Raw genomic sequence first — 25,888 nt, forward strand, 5'->3', positions numbered from 1 at the left:
AGCAACATCCCATACATGATCCCTAAGGGTTTTTTCACTAAAATAAATGGGGTTTGCAGAGAGTTTCTGTGGCATGGTACTCGTAACAGAGTAGCGCTCTGGAAGTTACAGAACTTTCATGAAAAGGGGGGAGTCAAACTCCCAAACTTTGAGGCGTATTACATAGCGAGCCAACTACAGTTTGTGTCTAAATGGCTGTCCGACGAAGAGACCCCAGAACTCAGACTATTCGGGCAAGATTGTGCCCCATTTTTCTTAAAGGAGGTCATTTGGTTGCCCGAGGCTGTCACGAGAAGGTACCCGGCGATGGTGAAGCTGGGGTGGAAGGTGTGGAGACGGGCATGTACAATGATGGGTGACCCACTTCCGTGTTCTCCGCAAATTCCACTGGTTGCCCTGGCGGGGGTGGATGGACAGTTGAGGGAGATTATTAGGACCTACTGGGAATCGGTGGGGTTGGTGACAATGGGCGATGTGTGGCAGGAGGGTGCTATTAAGGGGTTTGTGGAACTTAGCGAGGAGATTGGATTGCACGAAGGCCAATATGTTACATACCACAGATTGGGGAAGAAAATTCGGGAACTGTGGCCTGAGAATATCATGGCAGACGAATCGGAGGTTACGATGGCGGGGATATATGATACAACGGAAGGGGGACATGAAATTTCTAGGCTGTATGAGATGGTGATGTCGAAAGTTGGGAAGGAACTGACATGCCTACGATTGGAATGGGAGAGTGAGGTGGGGATCGAAATGGGAGATGGGATGTGGGAACGGGCTTTGGGGTACCACAGGAAAGTGTCTCGAAATGCCAGACTGCAGCAAATACAACTGTACGTCACGCACAGAGCGTACATGACCCCTCTGAGGATATCCAAATTTCGGAATGCAGGCAGACAGGCGTGCCCCAAATGCGACGAAGAAAATGCGGACATGACGCAAATGTTTTGGGCGTGCCCAGTGATTGAGGGGTTCTGGACGGAGGCGGCGCGCAAGCTGAGAGAGAGAGGGGTCACGTTTGCCATAGACACCGCCTGGGCATGCCTTCTGGGTGGGTTTCCCAGACCTCGGCAGCAGAAACATGTAAGCAAACTGAAAGACTTAGCGTATGTGCTGGCCAAACGACGAATAGCCATGGGCTGGAAAAAATGTAGCAAGCCACGGGTTGAGGTGTGGTGGAATGACCTACAGAAATGGGCGGAGGCTGAGACAGCGGTGTGGCAAGAGGCGAGTTGTATGTCTTGGGAGGAGGAACTGGGCTCTTTGATGGCATGGAAGACATTGATATCCTGCATATTCGGGACAGGGGTTTCGGGAGATCCAGATGATGACGATGCTCGCTCATGTGCAACAGAAGCGGAACAAGACATGGAAAATGGCTCGCGAGGGGGGAGGGATCAGGGGAGTAGTGCGCACTAATGGTTAAATGTTTATTGGAATATTGTTTATTGCACTGCTGTTTGGTTTGTATCGTTGTTTGTGTTGAAAAATCAATAAAAATCTTTAAAAAAAAAAAAAAAAAAAAAAAAAAATGTACTCCGATGTACCCTTCTGATCGCCCCATCCTGTTCCATCATAAACCTAGGAAATGTCAATATAGCTCAAATTACTAGCAAACATATCCTACTTTTCCCACATTATGCAGTCTATGTGTGAGGCAAGGGAAAGAGAGAACCGGTGGCGTAGCACAGACAATATGGACATGTATACATAAAGTATACATAAAGATGCCTGCTGTGTGGAATGACTAAAGGCATTTGATCATAGTGTGCATTTTGTGCATTTTTTCAGTGTGTTCCTTTCTGTTTAAAACCTATATTAGATTTATTTTAAGTTCACACTACTTTGCATGCTGGTAAGCAGAGGCTTCCTTTCAGGATGGGGCTAATAAAGCTACAATCATACAATATTTAACATGTTACTCTAGTGATTTCTATATTGTTATGTTTATTTATGATGTGATTTGTGCACTGTTCAAGTTACCCCTTTAAAACAAGAGTGTAATTTTATTTTAGCCCAGTGTTTGTTTGCGCTTTAACTAGCTTGTCACTTGCCTACCATGACTCCCCTTTACCCCAACACTCAGACCTAAATATCCTCCCTCAGCCTCCTGGTGAACCCGAGTAGGTTATCTCCATTTGCAGCACTAGATGAAAGTAAGGGGGATCCTTTGATCCCTGATTTAAATTGAAGGCAGGGTTCCTGCTCCTGCCCTCACCGCTTCTTCATGCAGCCATCAACTCACTCTAAACTCCTTTGCATGTAAACTATCCGGGGTGCCAAGGAATATATTGGTGTCACAGTGGAGTTGATCTTGCATTTGGTGCTCTATGTTGATCGCTGCAATTCTTCGAAGCATTTGAACAAAGTATTTTTTTTGTATAGTGTGCTTTCTGGGACTAAGCGATGACAGTGACCAGTGAAAAAGTACTTCAAATTAAACATAGTTGATCAGCCATTTTGTAATTACAAAGCAAGCTGAGAACTGCCAATTAATAATAATCTCAATTAATAATATCAATGTGTAGTCATGCTCAAATTGGCCTACAGGGCAACAGGGAAATGTCCAAAGGGCCCACTCGACAGGCACGTTTGGCAGGTTTTGGTTCGAAATTGAGAAGTTGGAATTTGTTATGTTATGTAGCTTTCAGATTGCGCCACCTTAGTGGTATCAGAGCGTCCGCCTTTGTCTGGGAAGTATTCTGTCCCTGCCAGGATTGACCAGACTTTAGTATAAGGAGTGAAGAGTCATTTGTCACAATTTCTGTAAATAATGTGCCACTCTGGTTCTACTTCAACAGTATGCTCTGAAAAGCAAAGAAATTGTGGTTCAAAATGTGTGATGCTTTTTTTCAGTATAATGGAACTTTGTTTGTCCCAGCCGGTACCTGTTTGTTTTCTATTGCTGTACAAAATAAATGTATTTATTTATTTATTAAATTTGTAAAGCGCCCAAGACCAAGGGAATTGGGGCGCTGTTGCAACCGGTAACACAGAGTTGAGTACACAAATAGGCACAAACAGGTAGTCTGTTTGTTTTGTTTTGGCAAAGAGACAAGTTTTTAGTGCCTTATGGAAAGGTCCATAAGAAGGCTCTGCTCTCAGGTCAGGCGACAAGGAATTCCAGTAGCTGTGATTGAGGGGAAGCTGGAACCAGCTCCTCTTGCCCTTTTTGTTTTCTGAGTTTTTAGGCGGTTCGCATAGATTGTCCTTGCTGGTCTGGTGGATGTAGACTTTTCAATCTTCTGACACAGGTATTGTGGGGCAGTGTTGGGTAGGCATTTGTGGGTGATGGCAAGAGTTTTGACAATGATCCTTTCCCTAATAGGTAGCCAATTAACTTTTTTTCTGGTTTCTGAGATATGGGACCTCATTACACGGTAGGCGGTAAGGGTTTACCGTTACCGGTCTTTTATTATTATTATACTTTATTGTGATACAATCCAAAATTGGATTTTACACAACTCATAAGTTTATACATCTCAATAAAAGCACACACATTTATCTCAAAATACAAACAAACCAAAACAGGGCATAAACAAAACAGTTCAACTCAATCATTGATTATTGATTATTAATAATTCCTCAACCCAATACGGCAATAGACAAAGAAGTGGTAATAAGGTTTTCAGTGAAGTAAAGGCTTCACATGATTCCATACCCTGAAGAGAGCTAGCTGAAGGCCTAAAGTGGATGGATTTAAACATCCATACCAAAAGAACTCATCTTTTATTGCCTCAAGGTTGTGGACCCATTTTTCGTATAAATTCATGTATATCGGTCCCAATTTTGGGCAAAGTGTTAGTACATGCCGTGCAGATTCCAGTGCTCCTGTTTTCTTACATATTCTACATATTCTAGATTCACGTGGGATTTTTAGCCTTGGTCCAGTTATGGTAAGCAAGGGGAGCTGATTTGTTCTTAGTTGTAGCAAAAAGCGTCTAACATCAGGTGCTGGGGTGAGCAAGAGACACCTGGGGTCTGAGATATCTATGGGTAACGTGAAGTACTGCCTCATACCCTTTCAAGGTAGCTAAATGCTCCACATTCAAGCACCAATCCCACTTATTCAGCTTATCTTGAAATGCTCTTTTCTGGTGAATAAATGGTAAATGTTTTAGCTTGTCATAGGGCCAGTCAATCTCCATAAACAGTGATTCATTCAATTGTTTATAAGACCCCCCCCTTGGATGTCACCGGTATTTTACCGGTACCGGTAAATCCTTACCGCCTTACTACGAGGTCCCTTTGCGGGTTGGGGAATTTAACGCCTGCTTTTTGCAGGCGTTAAAAACCAACCCGCAAAGGGACCCAGGGAGCTAATTACGGTACCGCTATTTGCGGTGCCGTAATTAGTGCCTTGCCCATTCCCATTATGCCCTATGTGGCAAAAATGGGAATGGGGAAGGGCAATGATGGAAGGGGGAATTACCGCCCCACCAACCTTGGAATGGGGCGGTAATTCCCTTTTCCACCAAGGCGGTGCCGGTATTTTACCGCCATGAACCATGGCGCTAATAGCGCAATGGTTCTCCGCCTACCGTGTAATGAGGCCCAATGTCTCTTTTGGAGATATTCAAGGCTGCTCTGAGCGCGTGTTGTTTTGGATGACTTGGGGTTTGTTCACATTGTGTTGAGAGGTTCCAGCGTGCAGGACACTGCAGTAGTCGAGTCTTGCTCCGAGGATCGCTCTTGCAATGGTTAGGCAGCTATCTGGAGAGAGGAAATGTCTGGCGGCGTTAAGTTTCATTGTGTATGCGGCCGAAGAAGAAAGAGCACTCACTTGCTTGGTGAAGGAGAGAGTAGAGTCCAGGTGAACCCCAAGTGTTTTCACTGAGGAGGATATTGGTATCCGTAGGCCGTCAATGAGGAAGGAGGTAAAATCCTCCCTGAGTTTCTCCAGTAAGGTAGGGGTGCCCACCAGCAGAATCTCTGTTTTTTCGTCGTTCAGACATAGGTGGTTGTTTGCCATACAGGTTTGGATCGTGGAATAGATTTTCTTGATTTGTCCATACTCTGGCTATGCAAATATGAAGGTTAAAGCAAGACATATGTTACATACAAAATCTGCCTGTATCGCAAGTAAAAAAGCAAAGTCACAATCAAGTTATGCTGTGTTTAGACGTCCCTTTGATTCTACTTACTTCTTTTTCAATTTTAGGTCTGCAAAAGCTTTTTCTTCAGAATAATCAATTGTCCAAACTCCCGGGAAACATGGACATGCTAAATAAGCTGCAGGCACTTGAATTGGATGGAAACCCAATGGTGGAGCCCCCAGTAGAGGTGTTTAGTCAAGGGCTGGACGCTATATGGAAGTTTCTCCAGGAAAATAGGCATCGCAATGCTATGGCAACGAAGGTAAAATACACATTCCTGCGAAACTTTTTATTGAATTGTTCGGAACTGTTTGAAAATAACTGATCTAGTTGCTTTTTATATTGTGGTGAATGAGAACATCTAAAAATAGAACTTCCTCATTTGGCCGGAAAGCTCTGTTTGAATTTAAACTAACTAATAGAATCTCCTTTGCCAGAAATGTTTCTATGATCACCAGAATATATAAAAAGAGGTCATTGTATGTAAATGAAAAACACTAACATTTTGTGACCAAAAAAACCACACTGATACACAAAAAAACAATTGAAAACACAAATCATTTGGTCAAAGCACTGCTTTATGCGCTGCCAAAATGAGAGCGTATAGTGACTTATAGCATCACCATCAATAACTTTATTTTGTCCGTAAGGCCATAAAATTACATTGTGACAAATAAGGCAACAGCAAAAATAACAATAATAACAAATTATACAGTCCATCCTTGTTTTCCATTGGTGACTCCTTCATCTAAGCAGGAAGCACAGGCCAGCAGTAGCTGTTAGTTAGTTGGGTGCCCATTTTCCTCCCAGGATGCACTCTAACTTCGATCACAGTGTTTGGTGCGGGGTGGCAACTCCTAACAAAGCCACGTCTGTTTTCCCCACACTTGGCTCCCTGAAGTCAATTTGCACATAGTCGTAGGTGCTTTCCCCCAGGTAAAGCAACCTAGTACACCTTAAAATATTCTCCCATGTAACAAAAAGGCAACCTCGCACAGCCCGGAGCAAGTGAGTGCACTTATTCACCAGGGTTTCCTTGTGTTCCTAGTTATTAAGGGACATACTAGAGACCATGTGTAGGCATATTGACCCTCCCCTAAACGGCACTTCCACCTTGTTGGAATTGGGAACATGATTGGAAGCCTGATTCAAGGGCACATTGCCAGCCTGATTCAAGGGCACATTGCCAGCTCAACTAAATGACTTTCCCATAGTAGCATTGGGTCTAGGGCCACCTCTTTTCTCCTAGTGGGGGTCTTCAGGGGTGAGGATACAGTCATCTTTTGTGGGTTTAAGGTTGGTCCCTGCCCACTTGGGCCATAAAGGCCAGGGGCGCGGTGTCGGGCAGGACACTTTCCATTGTACAGTTTTCATTGCTACCGCTAGTGCACCACAATCTACCAGATTTGTGATGTTTATTATTAAGAAAGGTGGCGGGGTTAGCAAGTGGTGCGGTCAGTAAAGCATTGGGGTCCCCCTTTTTCTCCTCTTGGACGATTGGAGAATCCCCCGTAGACCCTCCATTCCCTGAATTATCCAGTTGTAATCCAAGTACATTTTCGATTAACGCCAACTCGGCCACAACGAGGTTGCATTTACATACATGGGCCTCTTGGCTGCTCCACCCAGGCTGCTTGTTGGTAGGTGTTGGTACTGATCTGAAGTAGGGGGGAGAGGACTGGGGGAAGGATGGAGCGGGGGAAGATGGTGCCAGGATGAGGGCCGTCATTGTTCCTTGCTAGTTCGACCAGCGCCGACCCGTTTGCAGGGTCCCTGGTGGTCGTACCACAGAAGCCCCCCTTACTGATCCCCTGAGCTGTCTTGCGTTCCAGACAGAGACCATTTGTCCCTGCAGGCTGCCATCAGTGCAGACGGCCCTCGCCCCAAACACCTTGAAGAAAACTCTGGGGTGCCAGTAGTGTCAATTATGTCAGTGTTGATCCGCTGGAGCTGGGAACAAAGTCAGAGCTGCGGGGGGTTTGGTGGACATGGTGGTCATGGTTGTGGCTGTGCAGGCCACTGGGATACCATTGCCATAAAGATTGAGGTTTATTGTGGCCACTAGTGGGTAAAGTCTCACCGGGGCTAGTGGCATTTTGCTGTGCTGCTCCCCAGGAAGTGTTTGGCTAACTGCTGTCTTGGCTGGTTCGTTGGGTCCATTGGGCATGTCCTCAGTGTCCCAGTGTGCAGAGTGTCAGGCTGCATCCATATCCCTGTCACTGGGGCCTCAGATGTAGTTGTCATTGGCTTTGGTAGTCTGCTTGTATCTTTACCCCACCAGGGGTCCAGGCTTACAGGGACTTTGGAGGAGCAGAGGAACTGATGAATTTCGCTAATGAGACTGTGAGCCTGCCCCCCATTTTTTTTTTATACTTATTTTTATTGTATTCATAAGTAGTCAAAAATACAGAAGCAAACAATACCCCGAATAACCCGTCCCGCCTCCCCAACCGACCCCCTTCCGGAAGAGAACTCGTTGCTTCAATGTCCTCGTAATCAATTATGACGTGAATAAGTCCGTAATTCTAATGGAATGTGGGCACCATTGCGCCATATAGTCTGCCTGGAGATAGCCTAGTACTCCTCCCCATTCTTTTGTGAAGGAGCCTTGCGTACCTTGAATTTTATGTGTGATATTTTCCATAGACATCTGGGACCAAACCTTTTGTATCCATGTAAATAGCATTGGAGGGTCTTGTTTCTTACATCCCTGTGCAATTGTAGCCCAGGCCGCTATGACAAGGCCCATGAGACTTCTCCGGTGTGCCTTAGTGAGTGTTTTGGCGTGTTGCCCTTTCAGTCCGCATAGCCAGACCTTCACACTGAATTGATCCGCCTCCGGAAAGATCTTTTTCAATTCAGATATTACTTCGGACCAAAAGCCTTTTCCCTTTGGGCAGTCCCACCAAATGTGCCTCCACGTGCCTACGTCTGTACAACCTCTCCAGCAGTGGTTTGACATGCGTGGGTACATGCTCTTTAGTCTCTCGGGGGTGAAGTGCCATTGAGTAACTATGTTGATCCACATTTCTCTGGTCTGGGCTGCTCGTGTTAGTTTGGAGTTTGGGGATTTTAGCCCACAGCGACTGCCACTGTTGCGCCGTGATATCCTTTCCCAATGTCTTTTCCCATTTTTTCATGTATGCCCATTTTATGTCTTCATTCTGTTTGTTTATGAGCTTGTAGAGCGTAGAGACCAGTTTCCTCTCTCCTGAGTTAGTGAGGAGACATTTTTCAAAGGCGGTTAGTTCTCTGGTCGCCGCAAGCATTATCTCAGGCGTAGTCAGCCAATGCCTCAGCTGTTCATATTTGTATCTATCCGCATTTGTTAGGTTCCACAATGACTTGCAGTCGGCGAACAATCTCACTTCTTTGTCCACAAACATTTCCCCGATTTTCCCACAACCTGCGTCCTTCCAGTTCTCGTAAGCGCCCTGCTCCAACCCTGGTGGAAAATGCGGATTCCTACATATTGGAGTGAACGGGGCCGTTGCCGTAGTAAATGTCCCCTTCCGTGCCTGTTCGTCCCAAGCGGTCAGAGTGGCCTTCATGATCTCGCTGATGCGTAAGTTTGGATGTCTGTGCTGCTTTAGTTTTCATAATAGATCTTCTACCGGTGTTCTTGCGACTGCCCTGTCCTGGGTCACCCAGATCGTTCGCTGTTTGTCTCCCACCCATTCTCTCAGAACCCACAATTGCGCCGCATGGTAGTAATTCCTAAAGTGTGGGAGCGCTAAACCCCCCTCCAAGGTATGGGATGTGAGAACTGCTCTGCTTACTCTTGGGGGTTTCCCATTCCATATGAATGAGGATACTGTCTTTGCCAATGTTCTGAAGAAGGATTTGGGGACTAAGATCGGGAGGGATTGAAAGTAATACAACAGTTTGGGTAGGATATTCATTTTTATCGATTGGATTCTCTGCCCCCCATTTTTTAAGAGAATAGTAGGTCTGGGTTTAGCTACACCTGAAGATGGAGCTGTGGGGGGGTCTGGGAGGGGGTCAGTAAGAATATTTCTCCTGAGGGTTAGGATCTTACGTTTGTACGGGATTAGGAGCATGGTGGGTGAGACTGCAGGCACTGTGGGCAGAGTTGCTGGATGTCGAAAAGGCACTGAAGTAAAGCTTGCAGAGGTTTTAGAGATCATGGAGTGCATTTTTGACAGTCTTGGTTGGTTGAAATAAGCCCTTCCAAGCATACAAATATATAGTTGCCACACAGCTACAGCAATATGGTGATCCCCCCCCCCCACTAAATGTCTGCTCACCTACTCAGGTAATCTGTAGTTCTTCAGCTTGCAGAGTCCTCTCCCCCCGTTGGTGAACTTGTGGAGCTCCTGGCAGCTGCAGCTGTTAGTCCCAGCAACCTCCTCCTGCAGGCAATTATCACCCTATGCGAGACAATAACCCGCGCCCTTAACCCCCGCAGGCTCTGCCCTTGCAGGGATACAGGGTCCTCTTCAAAAGAAGTGCAGCGAGGCTTTTGGGTGGGGCTTGGCAGGGGAAACTGCAGACTGCTCCTGTGGACCATGAAGGGAGACAACTTGTCTGAAGTTAAATGCAGCCACTGATAACCAAAAAAGCCTTTCTAAACAAAGAGGAAATAGCACTTGACTGACAGTCTCAATATTAGAAAGAAGGAACTGGTTTCCCGTAAATTTACATTTTGGGAAGACTTCACAGCTGTCTAAAATTGAAGCATGAAAATTGAGGTTTTAGGTTGGCGATCAGGGTATTAAAATGACAACTCTTACTCTGATAACTGAAGGGATGTCAGAGAAACCCATGTGATGAACAGGAATGTGAAGGACCTGTTTAAGAGGAAAAGTTCAGATGAACACATGCCAGTTGGGAGTAGAAGAGGCTATCCATAGAAGGGTGGATCAGAGCTGATTCTGCATAGGTTTAAGCAATTCCTCTATTTTGCTCATAGTTATATTGCATGGGGTGCCTGAAAGTTCCACTTGAGTCAACCATGCAAGCTGAGACCATCTTAAACCAAGAGATACTGCACAAATCAGGGAAGGGGTCTTTGGAGTGCTAACTGGAAACAAGAGAAGTGCCACTGCGGAAAGCAGACAAAACACAATGTATAAAATGATGGCCCTAATGCTCGATCTCTGAAATTACCTTCCCTTTGCAAAAACAGTTTTGGCAGAGAGTGGTGGCACCAACACAAAAGATGTGTAAATTGCATGCTAGACAGGTGGTCATATATCTAGCCAACTGAGAGTTGGCTTCTGAAAAATATGCTGAGACTGTCTGAGTGCCCCTTCTAAACTGCTGTATATCAAGCATGAGATGGAGAGCATCCACAATGTGACTGCCCTGAAACCTGCCCTCTTTTTATTCGGTTGAACCCACATGCAGCAAAGTAGAGGCACTGGTGATGTATTGGAGAAATCCCTCTTCTTGCTTACCTATAATGCGTCTTAAATCAGGAGGGATTACAAATCCTCCAGCTATCTGGTTTAGATTTTGTGCAATCTTTTTTGAAAGTCAATAAAAAGTGTTTGATAAGAAATGTATAGTGCATTCAGCTTATGAGCAGCCAAGTAGGCAGTACAATACATGCTCGTTCACTTAATATTTCTGGCCAGCGTGCGAATAAACGATAGAAGAGAGGGGCATAGCCCGGGACAGCACGCAGATCCATGCAGGCCACGGGATGTCACAAGCAAGGAAGCTTGTTGTTAACTAGTCAAAGGGCCTCATTACACGGTAGGCGGTAAGGGTTAACGGTCACCGGTAATGGTACCGGTGACCGTTAACCCTTACTGCCTTACTACGAGGTCCCTTAGCGGGTTGGTACTTTAACGCCTGCTTGTAGCAGGCGTTAAAAACCAACCCGCTAAGGGACCTTGGTGCTAATTACGGCACCGCAAATTTGCGGTACCGTAATTAGCACCTTCCCCATTCCCATTATGCCCTATGGGGCAAATATGGGAATGGGGAAGGGCAATGGTGGAAGGGGGAATTACCGCCAACCTTGGAATAGGGCGGTAATACCCCTTTCCACCATAGCGGTGCCGGTATTTTAACCGGCATGGACCAAGGTGCTAGTAGCACCTTGGTCCACCGCCTACCGTGTAATGAACCCCAAAGCATTTTATTTCCCCCAGTTTAAATCATTGTATGGTAGATCTTATACGGCTGTGTACCCTTATACGGTTGTGAATCATTGACTCCAACTCTGCTAACAACTATCAGGAAAGGTTGTCCCTTTCGGTGTTGCTGTTTACACCTAGGTTGTCTGCCATTGCATTAAACCTACAGCTCACTACTGCCAAGAAGGAATCTCATGTGTTATTGTTGGACGTGCCCATCCAGGAATGAAGTACAAAAAAACTCTTCAATTTGTGTGGAAATCTCAGATTCTACAACTTTGGCTCTCAATGGTTATTGTCAGGGTGTCCATCGCCTCCTCCCCTAGGCCCAGTGTCAAACTCATCATCACTAGAAAGTGGTCTGATATGGTAAGAGGGCCATGACTAACTTCCAACATCTCTGCCTGTAGAGGATTACTACAGACATATAGGGCCCCATTCCTAGAATTAATTGCGTCGCAAAAGGGGGACTTGCGCGCAAAAATGGACGCAAGTGGCAGTTAGTGTATTCATGGAACACAATGCGCAGGGCTTACCTGGGACTTGCGAGGAATCCACATGTGTCCAACACGTCACTGTGACACTGCGAGCGCCTTGCGCAAGACTCTTATCAAAGGGGCGTTCGGTACTGCGAAGTCACCTAAAAAGCGGGCAGAACACTTGGAATGGGGAACAACAAGCAAAAAAGTGGGCGTAACGGGGGAAGTACCACAGTAAATTCCTCGCAACGCCCATACACACGCTAAAAAACAGCATTCATGGAATTGAACAGGGCTCTCCGGCGCATTGAAAAAGATGCGATAATCCAGAAACACGTATGCCACGCGAAAGCTGGCGGAAGCGTCGCCGCGCACTAAAACCAATGCATAAAAAGGCCGCACAACAAAAAAAGCGCGCGTATACAGCTACAATTAATGTACCATTTTTCGCAGCAGTGACCTTTTTGGGATGCCTGATGACCAGGTCTATGCCAGGTATAGATTTACACCTCATATCGTTTTAGACATGGTCACGGAGTGTGAGGATGACCTTACATCACCCACCCTGTGCTCCCAAGCACTGAGCCCCTTGGAAAAGGTGCTTAATGTTCTGCCTTTTTTGGCCACTGTGTCATTTCAGCAGACAATTGCCATAGTTGGGGGCATTTCACAGCCCACGCAGTCACGCTGCCTACATCAGGTGTTGGCAATCATGACTGCACGCCCCTCAGTCCGCAGGCACATCTACATGCCCAGAACACCTGCAGAAAGGTAGGCCGTGGTCCAGGATTTTTATGGGCTGGTGCACTTCCCTAAAGTGATTGGTGCAATTGCCCCCATGTGGCTCTACGTCCACCTAGATCCACAGAGCACATCTATCGCAATCGCAAGCACTGGCACTCCATCAACGTGCAGGTTGTATGTGATGCCAAGGGGGATCATTACTTCTGTATATGCAAACTATCCAGGATCCACCCATGAAAGCTTCATATTCAGACTGTCACCCCTACACCGGGCCCTGGAAGCTGGGAGGCATGGCACCACATGGCTCTTTGGTGAGTACAAATGCCCCTGCACATGCACGCATGTCATACACACACAAATACACACCAATGACAAACATGTTCACCTCTGCAGGGCACAGTGCCTACCCTCTGAGCACCTACATGATGACGCCAATACGGAACCCTGCCACACCATCCCAGGTAAGATACAGCGCAGCTCATATTGCAACTAGGGGCATAGTGGAGCTCACATTAGGAGTGCTCAAGTCACACTTCTGCTCCCTTGACCGCTCTGGTGGTGAGTTGCTATATGCCCCACCAGTAGTGTGCAGGATCATTGTGGCAGCATGTGTCCTGCACAATGTTGCAACATGGCGTGGTTTACCGGTGGACATGGTGGTGCCCCCACATCCCCAACCACATGCATGTCGCTTGCGCATGCTAGGTGAAAGGCCATGTGGCAAGGCTGCCCGTACTCAGCATGTGGTACAATTTTTCACCTAAAATTCAACCCCGGTGGAGTGCACACAGCCCTGGCACATACCAGGTTACATTCAATGATGACAAAGGGACAATCATCTGTGTCCACCAAACCGCCCTGAGAATGTGTCATTGGAAGTGCTACATTGTGTGCATCCCTTAGAACTAATACTAATTCAATCTGGTGTGTACAAAAGGAGCACATAGAAGAGGGAGTATGCCACTCTCACCTTGCCAAACTACACATCTAATTGCCGGTGTGTCACATGAACCCTCTCACGCGTCATGTAAAATAATTGCCACACTATGCCATGCAATGCCAAACCAGATACATAAATGGCCAATACAACACACTACTGTCACAAATCACCCAACAATGTATTGAACAAGTTCAGAAATAAGACACGCTCATACATATCCATAATAATGTTGACAGGGACAGTAGTTTCCAGTACAACATACCACAAACACAGGGCCTAACAGTGAATCCGTCTGACAGTGACTCATCATAATTACACAAGTGCCTCAATGTGTCGTAAGTTGCACAGGGCACATATGTAGGTTTTGTGTGTCTCTGCTAATGTAAGGGTGCAGGTACGCACATACACCAGGAAGTCAAACAAGAATGGAGATGTGCAAGGTAAATTACAATGAGGGAACAGGAACAAAGGATGGATCTCAAAGTCCAACCAAAAAGGGATGGGAACCATGCGCGGGACAAACAATGATGAATCCCACTAGGGGTGTATACACAGGTTGGACTCGAGACTGGCCACATATATAAGGGAAGCCCAATGCCTCTGTGTAAGTTACTTTTACTTTTACAGGCACCACTCCTTGCAAGCCCATATAAACGATTGCAGGAGTGGCTTCTGTGTCTTGACCCTAAGGCACAAACAAGGAGTGGACTAACACGAGACAAGCCGGTATGGGTCCAGCTGGAACCGACAGCGTATGCCCTTGTAGGGAACAGAAGGCAACACACTGTTACATAAATTCACGATAGACCACAGTTAAGACAAGGGAAGGGAAGGTGCACAGATTGCCTGCTCTGAACCCCAGTAGCCGGACTATGAACAAAGCAAAAACAGATGCACAAGTGAGGACAAGAACGGCAACTAAAATAACTAGGGTAAAATAGGCAGTAAAGTAACCAAGGTCCTCAAGGGGAAAAGCAAGGAAATAAAAATCAAAAATGTCCATGGTGGACCAGGAGGGGCCCACCCAGGAGGGTGGAGGGGCAGGGTGCATGTCAGCACCCACATGTGTGGATGTAGAGAAAAGAAAAACACCTCCATGGGTTAATGGGCCGCACGGCTATCATGGACTGGGAGGGCTGTCGCCACCTTCCTGTGTAGCATCTGAAAGTGGCAGTGGTAAGGGAGGTTCACAACGTATAGCCCTGGCCAGGTCCTCCATGGCTATCGGCCAGGCGGGACTGATATGAGTGCATCTGCAACATGATGCCTCGAAGGTCTGCATGCAACACCTCACGGGATGCACAGAGTTCCTCCGAGATCAACAGTTGCATCTGCTGTTCATACTGTGCACTGCAGGCTGCCTCGAGCACTTCCAGTGTAGCTCTGAGGGCCCGAAACCCTCAACTCCGGGCTTCCCTGTGGGCCCAATACTCTGCAACCAGGGATGCCTGCAGAGACCTCAGGTCGGCCCATCGGCTCCTGTTGCTGGCCTCCGTGTGCACCTTGTGTGAGCGGCATGTGGAGCGCAATGCCTGCAGCCGGTGCTCTACCTGTGTTGCTGGGGGTATCATGGAATGGGCCACCCTATCCATGGCATGAGTCAACATTTCATAGGAAGCACCCTGTTGTCGTGCAACACCATACATGGACTACTTCCACACTGTATCGCCAGCCACAACATGGCCACTGCGTGTGCAGGCCCCACAACTGCTGGACCCAAGGGAGCATGGCCCTTGATGTGATGCCGCTGTCTGTGGCTGCAGGTCTGCATTCCTCCCTTGCTCGGCTGTCCCAGGACCCGGAAACAATACTGTGGAGCATGGCTCTGCAGTTGTAACCACCACAGACTTACGTGACAACAGTGACTGGCCATGTGAGGGGACGTTACCCCCTGCAGATGCACAGGCTACAACAGGCACAACACTTGATGCTCTCAATGGCAACAGCATAGAGGAATTCTCATCCAGTTCACCACGAGAGCTACTGGATTCATCAGAGGTGGACTCCTGAGTCATACCCGGGATGGGCTGTACCACCAGTGGAGTATCATGGGCTGCCACAACACATCCTCCACTGGTGCTCAGTGGCGGCTCAGGATCCCGTTCCACCTCACCCTCCTCCTCTGCATCCAGTGCCTCATAACCTGCACATGGACACAAAAAGACATGAAGAGCCATGTAAATAGCATAGCCCACACACACAGGTATCACAATGGTGTCCTGCAACACATTAACATGCTATGTCACTCATGGCACAATCTCCCACCCGCTGCCAGTGTAAATGGAAGGTATGGGTAATATGAAACCACCCATGGACATGTGTGGATGTACTTAACAATGCATGCAGTGCATGATGTATAGCCCCTGCTACAGACACAAGCACTTGACTGGCATAGTCCAGTCACAAACATCACTGATGTAAAACCCAGATGCCACGTTGTGTAGGCATGACGGAACTGTCTATTTCCATGAGACGGTTGCTGACGACCACTGTCCCAAAGCCATGTACAACTGATGTTACATGACATGACATGATATGTGAATCATTAAGTGCATATACACAAATGTTACAAGGTGTGATGAGGCAAGGGAGGGGGAATCGAGTGAAGCCACACACACCGAACTCATGAGGCCATTTGACATTGAGATTGCTGAAGTGCAGGGGAAAGGGGAAGGGGATACTTGAGGGTGGGTGCTGAGTGGGAGGGGCCTGGGATTAAAATAAATATTACTACATACTACAGCCAGGTGGCGGCAGTGGAAGGGCAAGAGCAGACATCAGGTGTCAAGTGCTGGTAGGGGGCTGTAGGGATACAGAAAACAGTCCCCAAGTTCAGGGGATGCCAGGAATGCAGTGCGTGGGTGCAACTGGCGGGTGAGAGGACCGGTCTGGAGATCAGAGGGTGGCCAGGTGACCAGTGCAGTTTCAGATTCAGCCAGGAGTTCAGCAGGGGAAAGGAGGAGAGAAAGCACAACCCAAGAGGAAGAATCAGATGTGCTTTCAGAAACGTAGAAGCTTCACCTCAAGTTTCAGGCAGGCAGGGAGGCTGTTCCAGAGCAAGGCCCCAGCCGAAAAAAGACCTCAAACAGCAACTCGTTGCTACGAGAAGTGACTGACCCTGAGGAAGCAGGAGAGGGATGAATGAAGATGGAGGAACCAGATGTCCTTGTGGAGAATGCAGAGTGTTTTGAACTTAATCATCGTAGCCACTGGGAGCCAGTGCCACCAAGATCACAGTCCTGGAAAGATACGATACCTGGGCTTGAAAACAAGGACAATTGTTGCAGTCCTGTTCTGGATGAGTTGCAGAGGGCAGAGAGTTGATGCAGTCAGATCAAGAAAGAGAGTAGCCCAGGCCAGAGAGAACCAGTGCCCTGGAGACAGTGATGAGCTGCTGGGAGAAGGAGAGTAAAGGATGAATACCTCTGATGAGGTACAGCTGGTAGTGTGACCTCACAGAGATGTGAGGAGATATGGAGAGTGTTGAGTGGAAGATTAACCCAAGGTATCCAGCATCACAGGTGGGAGCAGGAAGAGGGCCAAGAGAGGCCGGCCAGAGAGTGACGGGAAAGAAGGGAGCAGGTGTGGTGATGAGGAGAATCTCGGTGTGCAGCACATTGGTAGTATGCAGTTTGCACGACACCAAGCACGGGTCAGTACACCATGACATGGTTCACCCATGCAAGTCATAGAAATGCAGGCAGAAGTGCTACACAACCATAACAATTCATACAATGTACATATACATATTCAGGATGCACACGCTTCATCACTCACCGGACATTTTCTCATAATTTAGCAGGCCTCCCACACCTTGGATCTGCTCCACATCAGTCAACTCACTGATGGTCTCTTCATGTGGTGTGCGATCCTCATCTTGTGGTGACCCACCTCCAGTCACCAGAGTAGAGCCGAAGTTGGCACCCAGCTTCTGTTTGGTTCGACGGAGGATGTCATTCCACCGCTTCATTACCTCACGAGCGGTGCACCTCTCGTTGCCCAAGGTGTTGATGCAATCCGTGACTTGCTGCCAGTGGACCATATGCCTAGCAGGCGTATGTGTGCTCCCTGCCCGCATGAGCATGTCACGGAAGTGTACGCCCACATATTCTACGAGGATCCAGATTTCTTCATCATTGAAGCTCCTCTTCCTCGACGTGGCGGTCTCCTGTGCCATGCATTGGGATTGGGATTGGGCCGGTTCCGCTACTGCACGCTTTGCCTTCTTGGGAGGTGGTGCAGACCCTATGTGGCTGGGACCACTCGGGTCAGTAGGGGCTGGAGCACTAGTGGCCTGGGCCATGGCAACACCCACTGATGCTGGGACAGTAGTAGCCCCTCCAGGTAGCCGTACCTCAGTGGTGGGACCAGGTCCTTTCACTGCACATCACTTACCCTTTGACACACAGACAACACCTGCCCCTTCATCACTTTGGACCTGGGCCGTGACCACGACAGACATGGCTGGTGGTCCCTGAGCCTGGGTGGTGGGGACTGCAACTGCCCCTGCAGCTCCCGGTCCCTGGGTGCTGGGGACATGGATTTGTGGGAACGTCCCTTCCCCTTTGACGCACGGACAACATCTGCCCCTGCTTCTGTGTGGACCTGGGCCATGACCACGACAGGCATGGCTGGTGGTTCCTGAGCCTGGGTGGTGGGTACTGCAGCTGCCCCTGCAGCTCCCGGACCCTGGGCGCTGGGGACATGGGTTTTGTGGGACCATCCCTTCCCCTTTGATGCACGGACAACATCTGCCACTGCGTCTCCGTGGACCTGGGCCATGACCATGATAGCAATGGCTGGTGGTCCCTGAGCCTGGTTGGTGGGGACTGCAGCTGCCCCTGCAGATCCCTGACCCTGGGTGCTGGGGACATGGGTTTTGTGGGACCATCCCTTCCCCTTTGATGCACGGACAACATCTGCCCCAGCATTTCTGTGGACCTGGGCCATGACCACTACAGGCATGGCTGGTGGTCCCTGAGCCTGGGTGGTGGGGACTGCAGCTGCCTCTGCAGCTCCCAGACCATGGGTGCTGGGCACGTCAGCATCACCTCCATCTGCCTGACCCTTTTGGGTGAGGGGCATAGCACTCCCTGCACGTTCCTGACCCTGGACACCTCAGACACCTCAGGCCACCACGGCCACCTCCGCCACCCTTCCTCTTGTGCCCTTCCCACTCATGGTACTATTGGAGTTGTACAAAGGGAGGAGCAGCAAGCAATTGTCCTGGGCAATTTCAGTGAGGGGGCCGAGTATGTGATGTTAAACGTACTACTATGCTCCGGCAAGGCTCAATATCACCCCATGTGAAAGAATTAACCAGACGCGTAAAACACAGGCACCCATAATATAAAATATGTGTGTGTGCGACCCCTCAATAGCTCACGTGAAAAAATGATGCGTTACGTGGTAAGCTGTGGCACCCACCAACACGAAAAATGCATACGCGAAGCCCAGGGAAGCTACTCTGATGTTGAGAATGGGGGTACGCGATACACAGGAGCACCCAGAGTATGAATAATGCATACGCAACTCACCTTTAGCCTCTGAAGAAAAAATAAATACACGTGCATGTGCGCGGAGGCAACTCCCCCACCAAAACAAGAAGTACGCACTGTCACAGTAGTGAACAATTTGTGTGTCACCCCAAAATACTCCGAAGTCCACACATCTGTCCGCTAAAAATTGCACACACATTTTAATGTTATCCTACGCACACCTTTATCCCGATTCTGAACACCAATGTCCAAACGGCCAACACGTGTCACGTAACTTACGGGATTAGGCCCTTTCCTCTGATTTCACGTGTACGTGCTAATTTTGCACGTGCAAACTAACAGTCACTCTGTTTCTGGCTGCCCACGTGAGTAACACAGAAGACCCACGTGATCCTGCCTACGAGCCATTTTACCTGCCTCCTAGTGCCCTGAGCTGCCTCCTACGAGCCATCTGCTGCTGCCTGCCCACTGTGTGTGCCTACTGCCCACGTGCCCTGCAATTTGAGTGCCTGCTGTACAGCCATGCGAGTGCTCCTGTCGTCGGCCCTGTGAGCACCTCAGCTGATCCAGAAAACTCCCAAGGTGCCAGACCACCGCTCCACAGCCCAGCCCCAGGTCCACCTTTCCCACCCACACCTGCCTCGGGGGTTTCCATGTCTCAACCAACATCTTCAGAGGTCAGTGGCAACCCCATGGCAGCGAGGCAGAGGGCTGTCAACTTCACAGCCAAGGAAGTTGACATCCTGGTGGAGCATGTCCTGGGGCATTATGATGATGCCCTCTTCAACCCTGCAACGCAACGCAGCAAGGAAGGACGGAAGCTGATCTTGGACCAGATCGTGGGTTCCATCAACGCAGAGGGGTTGGCACCCCGTGACTACCACCATGTGTGCAAGTGCTGGCAGGACCTGAAGTCCAGGACCCAAAACAAGGTTGTCCAACACCGACATGGGGGTACTGGAGAGGGGTTTTACCCGGCGCTGCACACCCAGGTCAGTGATTTGCAGCACTGTCTGGAGTAGTCAGGTGAGTGTCCATGTGTTGCTGTTCTCCACTGTGCATGTTGATGTATGGTGGGAGTGTGCACCTTGCCCTCTTGTACGGAGGCCAGTGTGAATGTCCCGACAGTGCTGCAGATGTGTTTAATGAAGCATGCATGATTCCAACGGTGTTACTTTAGCAATGTGTGTAATACTGCAGCATATTACGATGTGCATGTGGTTTCTTACATGTGTTTGAGACGTGCCCGTGTGAGAGGTGTAACACATGGGTGTTGTCATCAACATCATGAACAGACCTGGTCTACATGTGTATGTGTCTGAGATGTGACTGTGTGACTGGCCATCACTCCTGGATAGATGTAACTGGTGCATTGCAATGTGTGCCCTACTATTGCTGCCTGATTGATGTTGAGGGGACTAGCTCAGTGCACTGGCTTTGGACTGTGAGGTGATGTGTGTGCATGAAATGAGTATGTTCCATGATGCATGTCTGTGTGTAGCATGCACAATTTGTAGGTGGTGACAGTGCCATGTCCAAGGATGTTTTCGTCTGTTGTGAAGGATAGACATGTATGTGCATGTGTGTACATTGCATGTACTTGTGTGTTGTGGAGGGTGATGATGGTTGTGACCTTTGGCAGTGTAGTTAATGTGGATATGTTTTGTGCCAAACACACATAGGTACAGTCCCCTGGTGTTGTGTTCAATGTCTCCTTATCCACAGCGGCGTTGGAATAAGCGGGCGAGGAAGGTGTTGTGGAGCAAGGCAGCAGGGATAGCTCCACTGGGCAGAGACTCAAGGCCCAGTCACGCCCCCTGCCGTCAACATCATCGGGGAGCGAGGAGACAGGTGCCGCGTCTATACCATCGGCCACAGCTGCTGAGGGGCGGTCCAAGAGGGCGAAGGTAGACGTGGACTCCTCAGCAGTGGGTGGCGGGGACAGGTGAGCTCACACAGGGGCAATCCACTGCGTAGATGCTGGGGAGTCATCCAGGTTGGGGGGATTGGAGGAGGAAGAGAAGGAGGCCGTATCAGCCCAAATCATGGGGCCTGGTGGGGGTGATGAGGTGGGTGTGACTGGTGCAGTCCAGACTCAGGGGCAGGAGGCAGTGCAGGTCGCTGTGGAGGTGCCTGTGCCAAATCCTGCTCCTGGCCTGCACCTGCACCAGTATGCACATGCCGGCATCCCCCAGGCAGGACCCATCCGCAGGGATGTTTCCACGCAAACTGACACCCCAATGCCTGTGGATCACGCCATTCGAGACAGGGTGGACCCGTGCTAGCCGGTATCGCGAGGTGTACAGCCGTCATTCATGATGATGTGCAGGCTTCCAATCAGGGGCTTTCACATCATCACAATGAGGTATGGCGTCTCTTGAACTGACTAGCTACGTTCCTGGTCTCGAAATGGGTGCGTAGGCTGGCCACTTATGCAGACCCCTCCTCGTCTTCCTCCTCTGTGCGCCAGTTGTCTTCCCTAGCGCCTTCCGGCCCAGATAACACCAGGGCCCCCTGTGTACCTGTCCAACCCACGTCGGCCCGCCTGGTGGAGATCACATCCCTGCCTGAGTTGGGAGTCAACATTGGATCAGCCGAGGTGGTCACCACGCCAATCCAGGCTACGGCAGGAGATATGGCAATGGAGGTAGAGCAGGCACCCAGGAGCAGAGCACGTGCCAGAGGCCCCTGGGTAATTTCATCAATCCGGAGGCTGGTCAGGCAACGCAGGCACCAGGCAATAAGGCAGCAGCAAGCTCTGAGTAGGAGGCTTCGTGACTCAGGGCATACCATCGAAAGGGGGCAGGTATCCGGTGTCAAGCAGGACGCAAATGTGGACCTACGCATTAGGATATCTTCTGTGTTGGAGCGGTACGGGCAGCAAATCAGGGCAGAGAGGCAGCGGGCTTGGGTTGCGAAACTCACCATTGCCAAGGCGGAGGTGGCACTGTATCGGGCAGAGGGGCGGGCTGAGTTCCTCGAGGAGACTTGCAGGGAGTCGGAGGGGATGGAGAGTACCATGCTGGAGTCCCTGCAAGCCCTCGGGGTGAGAGCGGGGGCCGCCTAGGGGAATTGGACGCAGTGTACGATGATGCCCTGGCCGAAACATTGAGGGAGAATGGGGAGGAGAAGTACTAGCCCGCTGCCTTTGTAAATAGTTATTTAGAAAAAAATTTCCCTTGGTTTTATTTATTATTTGGAGCTTTTGGACTTTACTCCATTTTTTTTGTACATAGTTTACTTGGGTTTTCTTATTTTGTGTTCACCATGCAGAAATTTGTTTTTTTTAATCATTTTGCTGCTATTGTGAATAACTTTTATGGGCATGGAAATGTTTGCATTATTTTAATTTATTCATGTAAATATTTTTACCTTTCATTTAGAGCGTGTATGACCATAAAACAACTGTTCAATATAATTTATTTTCTTAACTCACAGTCATTGTTTCTGACAGTATTTTTTTAAGTGTGCCAGTTTGTTAGACCATTTGGTGTCGCTGGTTCTGACCATTGTTGGTCATGTGTGTGGTTACTTGCATGCATGTGTCATGTTTGCTATCCATTTGCGTGGTGAATATACACATGTGGCTGACCGGTGGAGTTTGAAGGGTGAGTTTTGGTGTGCACTGTAAAATGGCATTTGCTTTCACATGTGCAGCATCACTGTGTATTGGCCCTCACTGTGTTTCTGAGGGAGGTGGGTGGGGTGACTGTGGAAGTGTTACATGTTCAGGATATTGCCACATGATTTGCTTGATGCTGTGTAACACACATGTCGTGCTTTCCCCTTCACAAGCATGTTTTGGTGCAGTTATCATTGTCTCTGGTGTTGGTCTGCCTCTTGCACTGGCATGCAATATTGGCATTATTTTGGATTTACACATCGGCAAACCAATGCAGCAATCTCGGTGTGTGGCGCACTGTATGATTGCCATGTACTCAATCAGAACTCAAGTCATTCCTCTTTGCTTGTGATTTCTGTCCTCCTTTGCCCTGCTGAACTCCTGTCTGATTCTGCACTGGTCACCTGGCTAGCCTATGACCTCGGCCCAAGGTCCCCTCGCACGCCACTTACACACCTGCACTGCCTCCCTGGCATCCCCTGCACTTGGACTTTTTTTCAGTATTCCTACAGCCCCCTACCTGCACTTGAAACCTGATGTCTGCACTTAGCCTTGCACTTGCCAACAGCTACCCTCACTTTGATGATTTTCATTGTTATTGTATTTCTTATGATGTCCTTCCCATGTACTGCCCCCTCCACATTCCCACCGCAATTTGCCCCTTCCCCAGTGTCACCTGGCTTAGCAAGATGGTTGTCTCTGTCTTCACTCTGTTCCCCCTCCCCTGACTTTGGTGCGCCTTCCAACACTTGCACATAGGGGCATAATGAATGCCATTTCATTTTGTATGATTTCATATCATATCCTTCACACATGGGAGGAACAGTGATGTGTTTATTAGGAAATCTGTTATGGTAATGGCAACTCATCGAGGCTCAGGCCGTGACACGCCTGACGAGTGTCTGTTCATGTGGCACACATTGAGGCTGCTTTTTATTCAGTCATTGGGCCTTATTACGACCCTGGCGGTACGGGGTTAACGGCACCCTAAAAGGTGCCGGCGCCGTTTACCCCGTACCGCCTCATTACAAGGTCCCTTCGCGGGACCCAGGAAGTAACGCCTGGTCAAACCAGGCGTGCTTACCGGGTCCTGCGAGGGGAAGAGGGAGCAAACAACGGGCCAACTCGTAATGGCCCGTTGTTTGCTCCCTCTCCCATTCCCATTCAGCCCTATCGGGGCTGAAATGGGAATGGGGAAGGACCGGGTCCGGGTCCTTGGAGGGAGGAATTACCGGGCCTTCCGAACTCGGAATGGCCCGGTAATTCCTCATTCTGTGGACCCGGACCCGATTTTGGCGGCAGCCATGCCACCAATAGCGGCATGGCTACCGCCGAGGTCGTACTTAGGCCCATTGTCTGACTATTTCTCCAGGGTGATTTGTGACATGACATTGTCACATGGCCTGCAGGGCCTCATTTTACCATTGACTTGTTACATGTGTATGTTGAAAGATGGTTGCGGACAGCCATAGTGTTTGAGTAGCTGCCACACTCAAGGATGTGGGCCAGGTGTATGCATTTATTTGTGTTAGTAGGATTCATTTTGCAGTGGATAATCAGGGTGGTGTCACACCACAGCAGTGAAGGTGCACAACACACTGTTGATGGAGTCATGATGTGTCACTATGTCGGCGTCCAGCATGCAGGTGATGTCCGGTCTGGAGGGGGCTGCCTGCATGGTGGGGTCTCCCATGTGGAGAGGGCTGCCTGCAGGGTGGGGCACGGGTGATGGGGGCTGGGGTATCCCATGTGGAGAGGGCTGCCTGCAGGGTGGGGTCACAGGTGATGGGTGCTGGGGTATCCCTTGTGGAGAGGGCTGTCTGCCGGGTGGGGTCACAGGTGATGGGGGCTGGTGTATCCCTTGTGGAGAGGGCTGCCTGCAGGGTGGGGTCACGGGTGATGGGGGCCTGGTGTATCCCTTGTGGAGAGGGCTGCCTGCAGGTTGGGGTCACGGGTGATGGGGGCCTGGGGTATCCCTTGTGGAGAAGGCTGTTTGCGGGGTGGGGTCACGGGTGATGGGGGATCCCTTATGGAGAGGGCTGCCTGCAGGGTGGGGTCACAGGTGATGGGGGCTGGGGTGGGGGTGTCCCATGTGGAGAGGGCTGCCTGCAGGGTGAAGGTCACGGGTGATAGGGGCTGGGGTCTCCCATGTGGAGAGGGCTGCCTGCAGGGTGGGGTCACAGGTGATGGGGGCTGGGGTCGCCCATGTGGAGAAGACTGCCTGCAGGATGGGGTCACGGGTGATGGGGGCTTGGGTATCCCTTGTGGAGAGGGCTGCCTTCAGGGTGGGGTCAAGGGTGATAGGGCTGGGTGCGGGTGTCCCGTTAGGAGGGGTCTGCTTCCAGAGGATTGCGGGGTGCAGACGCACTATTTGGCTGGGGTGCGGCCAGGGTATGTGCAGAGTGTTCACGTGATTTGGCTGGGGGGTAGGAGGGTGGCCGGGATTGCGAGGTTTTTTCGCGTGATTACTCTGGGGTGCAGCCGGGGAACATGCAGAGTTTTCACACGATTTGGCTGGGGTACGGCCAGGATACGTGCAGAGTTTTCACACGATTTGACTGGGGGAGGGCAGCCGGGAATTGCGAGGTGTTTTCGCGTGATTACTCTGGGGTGCGGGCAGGGTATGCGCAGAGTTTTCACACAATTTGGCTGGGGGGGTGGCCAGGGATTGCAAGGAGTTTTTGCACAATTACTCTGGGGTGCGGCCGGGGGAACGCGTGGAGTTGTCACGCAATTTGGCTGGGGGGTCAGCCGGGGATTGCAAGGTGTTTTCACATTGTTAGACTGGGGTGCGGCCTGGGAACACGCTGAGTTTTCCCGCGATTTGGCTGGGGTGCGGCTGGGGATCACGCTGAGTTTTCACGCCATTTGGCAGGGGTGTGGCCGGGGTACGCGCAGAGTTTTCACGTGATTACTCTGGGGTGCGGCTGGGGATCGCGCTGTGTTTTCACACAATTTCGCTAGTGGGCCTGTATGGTGGTCCAGGGATGGCACAGGGCCTTGCACTGTGTTAGGCATTTCACGTGATTTTTACTGCGCATGGGGGCGTTACTGGTGCAGCTTGATGTTCCTTGCACCACGGCTACTGATGCCTTGGGAAATCCATGAATACGCGTACTACGCAATCATTTCTCCTTCTTGGCTCGCAGCGCTTGAGCTTTTACTGCGCTAGATACTATGAATCGGGCCCATAGTATATTCTTGTATCAGACTCATGAACATGGGTGTAGAAGGTGGGCTCTTTTAGGTTTGTGTTTCTATCCCTCCACACATCAGTTACTTGCCTATTAGCTAGTTCTGCCTGTAGCTACTTGCAAGTGTGCTCCCGTTCCTCTACAGTGGTCCAGATGCTGTGACATATTGATATTAATGTAACCCCCTATGATATGTCACCATTAGCAA

General features: G+C 49.6%; 1 protein-coding gene across 1 annotated transcript in view; it reads left to right on the forward strand.

Annotated features, from left to right (window-relative positions):
* The window catches only part of LRRIQ4 (leucine rich repeats and IQ motif containing 4), a 195,889-nt gene that overhangs the window by 161,871 nt on the left and 8,130 nt on the right, over positions 1 to 25,888 (forward strand). The window contains exon 5 of the mRNA XM_069618528.1: positions 5,162 to 5,358. Coding sequence (XP_069474629.1) covers positions 5,162 to 5,358 — 197 coding nt within the window. The remainder of the gene's footprint in view (positions 1 to 5,161; positions 5,359 to 25,888) is intronic.

The sequence above is a fragment of the Ambystoma mexicanum genome, chromosome 10, assembly GCF_040938575.1.
Source record: "Ambystoma mexicanum isolate Mex_15411 chromosome 10, UKY_AmexF1_1, whole genome shotgun sequence".
Lineage (NCBI taxonomy): Eukaryota > Metazoa > Chordata > Amphibia > Caudata > Ambystomatidae > Ambystoma > Ambystoma mexicanum.